Source organism: Dama dama, chromosome X (assembly GCF_033118175.1).
Source record: "Dama dama isolate Ldn47 chromosome X, ASM3311817v1, whole genome shotgun sequence".
Lineage (NCBI taxonomy): Eukaryota > Metazoa > Chordata > Mammalia > Artiodactyla > Cervidae > Dama > Dama dama.
In genome coordinates this window covers 116014706-116025821 of record NC_083714.1, presented here as the reverse complement: position 1 = coordinate 116025821, position 11116 = coordinate 116014706, and the positions used below count along the sequence as shown (strand labels likewise).

The window sequence follows — 11116 nt, the reverse complement described above, 5'->3', positions numbered from 1 at the left end:
CCTGCAATGCAGGAGGCCTGGATTCGATCCCTGGGTTTGGAAGATCCCCAGGTGAAAGGAAAGGCTACCCACTCCAGTATTCTGGCCTAGAGAATTCCATGGACTGTATAGTCCATGGGGTCACAAAGAGTCAGACACGACTGAGTGACTTTCACTTTCTTCCATTCAATAGGTTGCCTTTTGATTCTGTTGATAGTTTCCTTTGCTGTGCACAAGTCTTTTCATTTGATGTAGTCCCACCTGTTTATTTTTGCTTTTCTTGCCTTCACTTTGGTGTCAAATACAAAACCTCATCTACAAGACTAATATCAAGGAGTTTACTAATGCCTCTGTTTTCTCCTACACATTTTATGGTTTCAGTCTTATGTTCAAGTCTTTAATACATTTTGAGCTGATTTGTATAAAATAGTGGCCCAGTTTCCTTCCTTTACATGTCGATATCCTGTTTTCCCAACACCATTTACTGCAGAAACTGTCTTTTCCCCACTGTATATTCTTGGCTCCTCTGTCATAAATTGTCATCAATTAATTAATTTGGGTTTATTTCCAGGCTGTTTTGCTTCATTGATCTGTGTGTCTGTTTTCATGCCAATACCATACTCATTTGGTTACTCTTTCCATAGTTCTGTCTTTTCTAGAATGTCATACACTTGAAATCATATGGTATATAGCTTTTTTACATTGGCTTCTTTCACTTAGTAAGATGCATGTATGTCTTCTTCATGTCTTTCTATGGCTTGATAGCTTATTTCTTTTTAGCGCTGATTAGTATTACAATGTCTGGTTGTATCATAATTCATTTATCCATTCACATATGGAAGGACATCCTGGGCATTGTTAATAAAACTGCTACAAACATCTGCACGCAGGTTTTTGTGTTAATGTAAGTTTTCAGCTCCTCTCAGTAAATACCAAGGCGTGTGATTTCTGGATCATATGGTAAGAATAGGTTTACTTTTGTAAGAAACCACCAGAATGTCTTCCAAAGTGCTATACCATTTTGCATTCCCACCAGTAACAAGTGAGCGCTCCTGTCACTTCTCATCCTAGTCAGCATGTAGTGTTGTCCGTGCTCTGCATTTTGGCCATTCTAATAGGTGTGAAGTGATATCTTATTGTTGTTTAAGTTGGCATTTCCCTGATGACATACGATATGGACCATCTTTTCATATGCTTGTTTGCCATCTTTATACTTTCTTTGATGAGCTGTTAAGGTCTTTTTCCCATTTTAAAACTACATTGTTTGTTTTCTTTTTATTTCCATTTATTTTTATTAGTTGGAGGCTAATTACTTTACAATATTGTAGTGGTTTTTGTCATACACTGACATGAATCAGCCATGGATTTGCATGGATTTGCATCCCGATCCCCCCTCACACCTCCCTCTCCACCCGATCCCTCTGGGTCTTCCCAGGGCACCAGACCCGAGCACTTGTCTCATGCATGTTTGTTTTCTTATTGTTAGGTTTTAAGAGTTATTTGTCTACTTTGGATAACAGTCCTTGATCATATGTGTTTTCTGCAAATATTTTCTCCCAGTCTGTGCCTTGTCTTCTCCTTCTTTTAATATTGCCTTTCACAGCGCAGAAGTTTTTAATTTGAACAAAATACAGTTTATCAATTGTTTCTTCCATGGATGATGTCTTTGTTTGTTGTATCTGCAAAGTCATTGACATGCCAAAGGTCATCTAAGGTTTCTCCAATGTTATTTTCTAGGAGTTTTATAACTTGACATTTTACATTTAGGTCGATGATCCATTTGAAGTTAAATTTTGGAAAGGATGTAAACTGTGTGTCATTTCTTTGCACGTGGATGTCCAGTTGTTACAGTATAATTTCTTGAAAATACTATCTTTGCTCCATTGTATTGCATTTTTTCTTTGTTAAACATTACTTGATTGTATTTATATGGTTGTATTTCTGAACTCCCTGGTGGTGGCTTAGTATATCCATTTGGGGGTCCTAACACTACTTGAATATAAAGCATGAATGCTCAGTTGTGTCTGACTCTTTGCAACCCCATGGACTGTAGTCTACCAGGCTCTTCTGTTCATGGAATTCTCCAGCCAAAAATTCTGGAATGGGTTGCCATTCCCTTCTCCAGGGGATCTTCCCAACACAGGGATCCAACTCGTGTCTCCTGCATTGCAGGTAGATTCTCTACTGACTCCCTAGTTTGTTCACTGAACTATTTGACTATTCTTTCACCAATATCATACTGTCTCAACTACCGTTGCTTTATAATAAGTCTTATAAGTATAATGTATAAGTATAATGAGGTCGAGTAATGTCAATTTTCCAATTCTCCTTTAATACCACGTTCACTCTTCTGGTGGTTTTTTTTTTCTTTATTGCCTCTCCATACCAATTTTAGAATAATTTTAGTGATATCCACAAAATAACTTGCTGTGATTTTCACCATCTGCTTTTGTAATAAAATTTTATTGGAACTGAGCCATGACCATTTATTTACATGTAGCCTGTGGCTGGGTTTATGCTACAAAGTCAGCAAGTATGCAAGACAGTATCCATATATTCCACAAGGCCTAAAATATTGACTATCTTATTTTTTCCTGAAATGTTTGCCAATCCTTGTCTATAACAATAGCCCCTAAATTCATATAAAAGTGTCAAATATTTTTAACATGTCAGTTATATATCCAATATGTTCACTGTGGTTCTACCATCAACATCTCTACCATCACCACACTTTAGCAGAAAAGAAAGCCATTGTTTGAATTATATTAAACTAAGATTTTAATGATTTAATCCATCATCTCAACAAAGTCAGCATGGCAGACACTGTTGATTACTAATCCAACAGTCATTCCACCCCCTTCTTACTTATGAAGAGAACACTGAATGTTTGGAAATGACAGTGTGCCCAATTCCTTGGCATAAAATTATAATCATAAAAATTTTCTTCTTATTTCAAGATGTTTCATTTTGCAGTCTTTCCTGTTGCCATGGTTGGTTGACTATGTGACTGAGTTTTGACTGAAGATATAAATAGAAATAGCCTAGACCTTTCATTAAATTTTAATTGCCTGACAAAAGTGATGAGCTGTACGAAAAGAAATCATTTTGTCCCTTTATCATTCTGACTATGATGCTTATATGAGGATGTGATGCCTGGTGCAAGGGCAGTCACTGTGTAACTATGAAGATAATGTCAAGAGCACTGCAGAACTCTTTGTGGAGCTCTGTTATAATTAAGCCAGAGACAAAATATGACATTTTCTTCCCTGTGTCATCCCCTAGATCCTTGGAAAATAAAATTAACATTACTGCTTAAGATCCTTTGTGTACATTCTGTTAGTTATGATTCATCTAACCAATACAAGAAGACTACAAAAAGGCATTTTTCAATCTCACTAAAAATTCAATCCATCTTACCCCCACCCCTGCTGTGTTTAAATACAGGTTTCCCCACTACCCAAAAGTAGAGCATTCCTATGAAACTTTTCATAAGCCAAAGTAGTGTAAAGCCAAGATTATCCCCTGGTTTCCAAAAGTTTTTATTATGCCATTTTGCTTTTACAAAAGACCTATATAAATATCGCTTTCCTGGTGGCTCAGGCAGTAAAAAGTCTGCCTGCAACTTGGGAGACCTGGGTTCAATATCTGGGTTAGGAAGGTATCATGGAGAAGAGAGTGGTAACCCACTCCAGTATTCTTGCCTGGGAAATCCCATTGACAGAGGAGCCTGGCGGGCTACAGTTCATGGGATGGCAAAGTGTCAGACATGACTGAGGGACTAACATGAATGAGAGACTAATACTTTACATTTTATATTAATAGAGGGCTTCCCTCATGGCTCAGACAGTAAAGAATCTGCCTGCAACGCAGCAGACCCAGGTTAGATCCCTAGGTTGGAAAGATCCCCTGGAGAAGGCCATGGCAACCCACTCCAGTATTCTTGCCTGGAGAATCCCATTGACAGATGAGCCTGGTGGGCTACAGCCCATGGGGTTGCAAAGAGTTGGACGTGACTGAGCAACTAACACTTGCTCTACTTTCTATATTAATATGGCAATGGCTTTCTTTTTTTGTAAAATCAAAAATCCTCTTTGGATTTTTCTTTTGTTAATGAAAATCAGTACTAATGCAGTGACAGAGTTTTCATTCCAACCCCAAAGAAAGGCAATGCCAAAGAATACTCCAACTACCACACCATTGCACTCATCTCACACGCTAGTAAAGTAATGCTCAAAATACTCCAAGGCAGGCTTCAGCAATATGTGAACCATGAACTTCCAGATGTTCAAGCTGGTTTTAGAAAAGGCAGAGGAACCAGAGATCAAATTGCCAACACCTGCTGTATCATCAAAAAAGCAAGTGAGTTCAAGAAAAACATCTATTTCTGCTTTATTGACTATGCCAAAGCATTTGAATGTGTGGATCACAATAAACTGTGGAAAATTCTGAAAGAGATGGGAATACCAGACCACCTGAATTGCCTCTTTGAGAAACCTGTATGCAGGTCAGGAAGCAACAGTCAGAAGTGGACATGGAACAACAGACTGGTTCCAAATAGGAAAAGGAGTATGTGAAGTCTATATATTGTCACCCTGCTTATTTAACTTATATGCAGAGTCCATCATGAGAAACGCCGGGCTGGATGAAGTGCAAGCTGGAATCAATATTGCTGAGAGAAGTATCAATAATCTCAGATATGCAGATGACACCACCCTTACGGCAGAAAGTGAAGAGGAGCTAAAAAGCCTCTTGATGAAAGTGAAAGAGGAGAGTGAAAAAGTTGGCTTAAAGCTCAACATTGAGAAAACTAACATCATGGCATCGGGTCCCATCACTTCATGGCAAATAGATGGGGAAACAGTGGCTGACTTTCTTTTTCTGGGCTCCAAAATCATTGCAGATGGTGATTGCAGCCATGAAATTAAAAGACGCTAACTCCTGCAAGGACATCCAACCAGTCCATCCTAAAGGAGATCACTCCTGGGTGTTCATTGCAAGGACTGATGCTGAAGCTGAAACTCCAATACTTTGGCCACATGATACAAAGAGCTGACTCATTTGAAAAGACCCTGATGCTGGGAAATATTGAGGGCTGGAGGAGAAGGGGACAACAGGATGAGATGGTTGGATGGCATCACCGACTCAATGGACATGGGTTGCTGATGGACAAGGAGGCCTGGCGTGATGTGGTTCATGGGGTCACAAAGAGTCAGACATGACTAAGCAATTGAACTGAACTGAACACAAACTTTCAGAAAACCAGGGCGGGAGTGTGGTGGGGGACTTGTACCCAGTATTTGCCAAGTGCATGCAATATGTGACGTACTGCCTGTTTTCTGACAGTGTCTGTATCACTCTTGCAATAGTCCTGTGAGGTATGGATCTTCTTTATTTTACAAGTGAGAAAATAGTTTCAGAGTAATGTTACTGCTCTGAAATTACACAGCTAGTAAGCGAGGGAGTCTGACTCCTAAGAACATAATAATGTCTTAGTATGCTTTCTGCTCTTCTGTCATCTCATTATGGGGGACTATGTGATTTTCCATAGGTGATGGACTATGTATGTCACACTACATAGGTGATTTCATTTAAGCAACAGGCGTGTGAGATGGGTCTCATTATAGTTTTACAAATAATTAGCACATACTCTTGTGGGAAGAGTTTGAATATCCCTTCCAGGTGTTCCTACCCAGAGTCCATGCCCTCCCCTATTGCACCCAGTCCTCAATGACCTATTTTGCCTCTGATATTTACAGAGTGCACAGGTCCCTAAAGCTCACCTCCTTTTTTTTTTCTATTTTTTTCCATTTATTTTTATTCATTGGAGGCTAATTACTTTACAATATTGTAGTGGTTTTTGCCATACATTGACATGAATCAGCCATGGATTTACATGTGTTCCCCATCCCCATCCCCCCTCCCACCTCCCTCTCCATCCCATCCCTCTAGGTCTCATCTCCATCTTAAACTGGCTACTCTCTACTTTAATTCATAGCCAGGCTTCCAGAAAGGGCTACCTACACATGTTCACCTCTCTGAATGTATTCTGTTGATTTAAGTTCTGAGATTACATCCATACACTCAGAAACCAAAATGTATAAAACAATTTATGGTGTAGCCTTTTTCTAAACATAGCTCCTCAGTTTCCCAATGTTCTCTACTTTCTAAAATGTAACCTCCTTGAGAGTTCTCTGCATATCCTCACAAGCACTTGTAGAATGTATATATAAGCATATACAGATGTATAGCACCCTTATCTAAACAGCAGTATAACACATAGGATCCTGTACTTCACTTATTTCCCCCTTTGCAATATGACATGATTAATTTTGAACAGTCCCTTTTACATACTGGTCACTAGAGATACTTTGGCACTTGAGATTCTTCCTGCTGCCTCTTACATCAAGACAGCTACCAATCACTCTGTACTTGATTAGCTTCATTCAAGTGTCCTGAATATGAATTTTAAGTTTTCCAAAAATTACAATCATAAAATAAGTGACAGGAAAGGATGAAGGTCCAGTGATGATCCCCATGGCTCTGTGTTAAGTTTCGACAAGACATCTGCCTGAGTCCATTGCTGGCCATTAAATGCAGCACATGGGTGGTTTTTGACATATCAGCCCCTCTCCAGATTCAAAAATGGGGTGTGAAGAATTATAGTCCAGGGCCTTTCTTGGTTAAGATTCTGCCCTCCCAATCCAGGGGGTATGAGTTCAGTCCCTAGGCAGGGAACTAAGATTCCCCATGACACCTGGTACAGCCTAAAGAAAAAAGAGAATTATGGCTGATATTTGATAAGTCTTGGTTTAGTTACACCAAAGAAGCACACATAACCTCGAAGCAAGTATTTCGGACTTTTGTGCATCAAACTGCTGAGAGATGGAGAAGGGTGGTGATCTTCTTAAGACCACACAAACTATACTCCTGCTGGGAAAAATCATACACAAATATCAATGGGTATTTTGAGAATTGACCAAGGGACAGCAGTTTCTGAGAGAGGTGCTAAATAATTCCCTAGAAAACTTACTTTAGTCCTAGGTGGAAAGGAAACCCAAGCCTCTCGTTTAATCCCAAGGGTGAAATATTGACTACTGTCAATGATAGAGGATGACAGATCATGAACTCTTGAGAAAATGTCACCTACAAATTAGACCAATGGAATATAAATCAAGAACAACTCAGCTGGGGGAGGGAAGGCAGCACATGACAGGACTGATACACCACGTAACCCCTCATCCTGGCTATGGTCAGGGGCTTGGCAGCCTTCTGAGAAAAGGTTTTGTTCCAACTATAAGCCTCTGTGATTTTGAAAATTTACTTTAATTCCTTTCCTAGCAGAAAGTGAGCAAGAAGAGACTGTTGTTGTGTGGTTGGGTAGGGACCTGGCCTGGCTGAAGGTTAGAACGGTGCCAAGACCCAGGGCGGTGGGGTTACTCAGCTGCTACAGAATCAAGAACAGCTATTTGTCTGCACCTTTTTATTCTCAAAACTAGGAGAGACCTGGAGAAACGGCATGAGTCTGTCTGATTCACACCCATTCTATTGAACAGAGGGTTTCCCTGGGCTCCCTGGTGGCTCAGATGGTAAAGACTCTGCCTGCAAAGCAGGAGACCTGGGTTCAATTCCTGGGTTGGGAAGATCCCCTGGAGAAGGGAATGGCAACCCACTCCACTATTCTTGCCTGGAAAATCCCATGGACAGAGGAGCCTGGCGGGCTACAGTCTATGGGGTCACAACAGCCAGAAATGACTGAGCGATGAACACTTTTCACTTTTATGTACTGAACAGGTGACTGAGGTCACAGGGGTGTAGCTCAGAGTCAGATCTGACTTAACTCTACTTTTCACATCATCTTGGAAAAGAACTTTGTATTGAGGACTTTTCAGTTTCCTTCTGTGGGCAAAGATATAAACAAACCTATCTATCTCACGAAATTGTGAGGATGAGCAAAAATGCAGGAGGTCAGCTAGTCTGGTGAGGACACATCAGATCTTACACTGAGACTGGCTTCCTGGTCACCTTGATGCCCAGTGCTCACTGTGGCCAGGCTACCAAACACTGGGATTCATGGAGAGCCCTGCCAGGAAACCCTGCCCCGAGGCCTTTCAAGTCTGTATTTGGGAGGTGAAGCCATTTTCCATGGACACAGATGTTCCAAACAGGGTGTTCCAGGCCTTTCTGAGCCACTGTTGTTGCTCCTTTCTCTATATACTGTTTTATAAAGGTGAAGAAATGCTTGGGGAAGGGGGTGTTAAGCACCCGGCATGATGTGTGCTGTAGGAGACACAGAGGCCTCGGGTTCCCTCCAGTTTACAGACTTCACAATCCAGTTTGGAAGACAAAATGGTACCATCCTTGGACCATCCCTTTAGCTCTGGACAAGCATCCTCCTCTTCTGGGCACCTGCCTCACACAAACACATCCTCCACTGATTGGGTTCCAGGGGGTGCTTTTGTTCCTATATGACCCACATCTCCTTCATCACAGGGGTCAGCCAGTCTCACTCCCACCCTTTATGCCTCCTGTTGTTGGTTGAAAGCTGAGCACCTGAGGACCAGCTTGGGTTTCTTCCCCACCACTGAGGGAAATGGAAAAACTTATTCCTTGTGCTTCATGTGTCCTTGAGGGATTTTTCATTCCACTCGCCATGAGGGGAAAGGGGAGGAGGATTGATATATATTACTGATGAATGTAGCCAAATAATTGGGAGTATGATGATTCAGCTCTATCTAGACTTTTATCTTCTGGATCTGCATTTCCACCAAGAGGAAATGCTGTGGGCTTACAGGAACTTATAACCTGTAGTCATCCAGAACTTCCGTCCCGGCTAACTAATCAGGGTAGGTGAACTGCTACAACAAATATTCTGAGTCTTATTAGCTTAACACAGTACATTTTCACTTTCTGTTCTTACCGAGACCCAGCGCACACTGGTGGGGCAGAGGATGGGGCTAGAGTCCCCACATGTCATTCAAAGACTCAGGAAGAGAAACCATATGAGAAGTTTTGAGGTAACTGTGGACCCACTCTGCAGAAGAGAAAGAAACAAAACAAAAAGACATAATCAATCTAGAAGAGATACAGGAAAGTGTTCCAATCTTGAAACTATCAAGCTTTTGGCACGGGGGATGGTCCTTATCTTACCTGCAAGCTAAAAACCATGTAACCCAAAGACAGAAGACCACTCCCTAACTGATACACTCTGCACTACCATTCAGAGGAGGAGACTAATAGTGGAATGAGTATCATAACTGTAGGTCAGATGCATGGTAAACTTCAAGGTTAAACAAATGAGACCTTTATAACCAAATATGGATGGACAAACGCTTACCACACACTTGAAAGAAGTGGAAGAGATCATGATGAATAAACTGAACTATTTCTGGAGAAAAAAACACATACATTACAAGAAACAGAACACAACATTACCAAAAATTCCAAATTCATATTCTCAGAACTGTAAAGATGACAGTGGGCTTATAAAATGGGAACAGGGTGCTATAAAAGGGAGCAATTAGATAATAAGAGAAAGTCCTTGGGAAAAAAGTATTACGGCAAATGGAAAACTTTGTAGATGCGAAGCACTCAGCTCAAAGCGGCTCTGCCTCACCTTGTCTTTCATAGACAGTGGTCTAGCCCCGCCCACAGATCCCGCCCACGGACCCCGCCCACTCACGGGACCTCTTCCTTAGCCAATCTCAAGCCTAGGCACTGACCCCGCCCAGCGGCCGCCATTACCCCTCCAGCCCAGAGCCCGCACCCAGCCACCTGCCCTCTAGCTCTGAGCTCGCCTCCGGCCGCCCACACCGTCCACCATGGGAACGGTTCGACGAGTCCGCTGGCGCCGGCGCCCGCGCCCGCGCCCGCATCCCGGCCGATTCCAGCCCGGCAGACACCTCATCCGAGCCGCCATTTCCTGGTTCTTGGAGTGGCCCGCCGTGCTGCCCACACCGCCCTCACAGGTGCGTTGCAACTACCGCCCTGAGTGTGAGGCCGCGGTCCACAAGCACGCCGCCCTGGAGTCACACGCCTCCTTCCAGTGCCGGGCCGTGGCCTTCTACCTCGACTGTGATGATGTGGCCCTGAAGAATTTCTCCCGCTTCCTTCTGCTCCGCTCCCACCAGCACAGCAGGACAGCCGAGAGCCTGGCGTTGCTGCAGAACCAGCGTGGGGGCCGCGTCTGCTTCCTCGACATCAGACAGCCCGAGACCCAAAAGTGGGAGAGCGGACGCCAGGCCATGCAAGACACCCTGCACCTGGAGAAGTGCGTCAACCAGAGCCTCCTCGACCTGCACCAGCTGGCCATTGAGAGCTGCGACGCCGACCTGTGCCACTGCCTGGGGACCGGCTACCCGGACCAGCAGGTCAAGTTCATCAAGGAGCTGGAGGACCATGTCAGCAGCCTGAGCAACGCGGGGTCCCCGGAAGGTGCCCTGGCAGAGTACTTCTCTGACAAGCTCACCCTGGGTGATGGCGACAAGGAGGACTGAGGCTGGACTGGACTTTCCCCTGAGTCCTGGGTGAGTGCCCACGGTCACCCTGCCTGCCATGAAGTCTGCAGTATTGCCCCTGCAGAATAAGTTCACTTAAGTTTTCCTTCTTTCAGTGTTGCCAGTTCTTCCAGTAAACTAATTGCTTCCTAAAGAAATAAAGGTCCCTTGTTGATTCACGCGTGCAAACCCTTCACCTTTCAAGTTTTCAAACAGGTATCTGGGAGTCTCTTGAGTTACCAATGCCCTGTCCACAGGAAGCTCAGCATCTCCACAGAGGGAGGGAAGAAGGGGATGCATGGGACCCTGAACAATACAAAATGTACCTTCCCCTAATAAACAGTGTGGTATATGCGGTGGGTGTGGGTGAGGTGGGGCCCTGGTGAATGTGGGTGCCTGTGAATAGATGAGCTATAAAAATATGGCCTGAAAATCATGATTGGGGTTGATCTCCAGAAATAATGAAGCAAACGGGATTGGGGAGGGAATGAAATAAAGGGGTCTTCATTTTGTTTGAAGCAGAATTCTGGGTAGGAAGATGGGTGTCCGGGATGCTGGCACAGCAGAGTCCCTCGCTGACAAGCTCACCCTGGGCTACAGTGACAATCTAAGGGTAGCAGGGCTGGCTTTCCTAGAGACACATT

The 11116-nt window shown here is 43.3% G+C and overlaps 1 protein-coding gene across 1 annotated transcript; it reads left to right on the top strand.

The window, feature by feature from the left end:
- The first annotated feature begins 9797 nt into the window (after positions 1 to 9797).
- LOC133052827 (ferritin heavy chain-like) lies at positions 9798 to 10472 on the top strand. The gene has a single exon (XM_061137664.1). It carries the CDS (start codon positions 9798 to 9800, stop codon positions 10470 to 10472), a length of 675 nt encoding a protein of 224 aa, XP_060993647.1.
- The last annotated feature ends 644 nt before the right edge of the window (positions 10473 to 11116 follow it).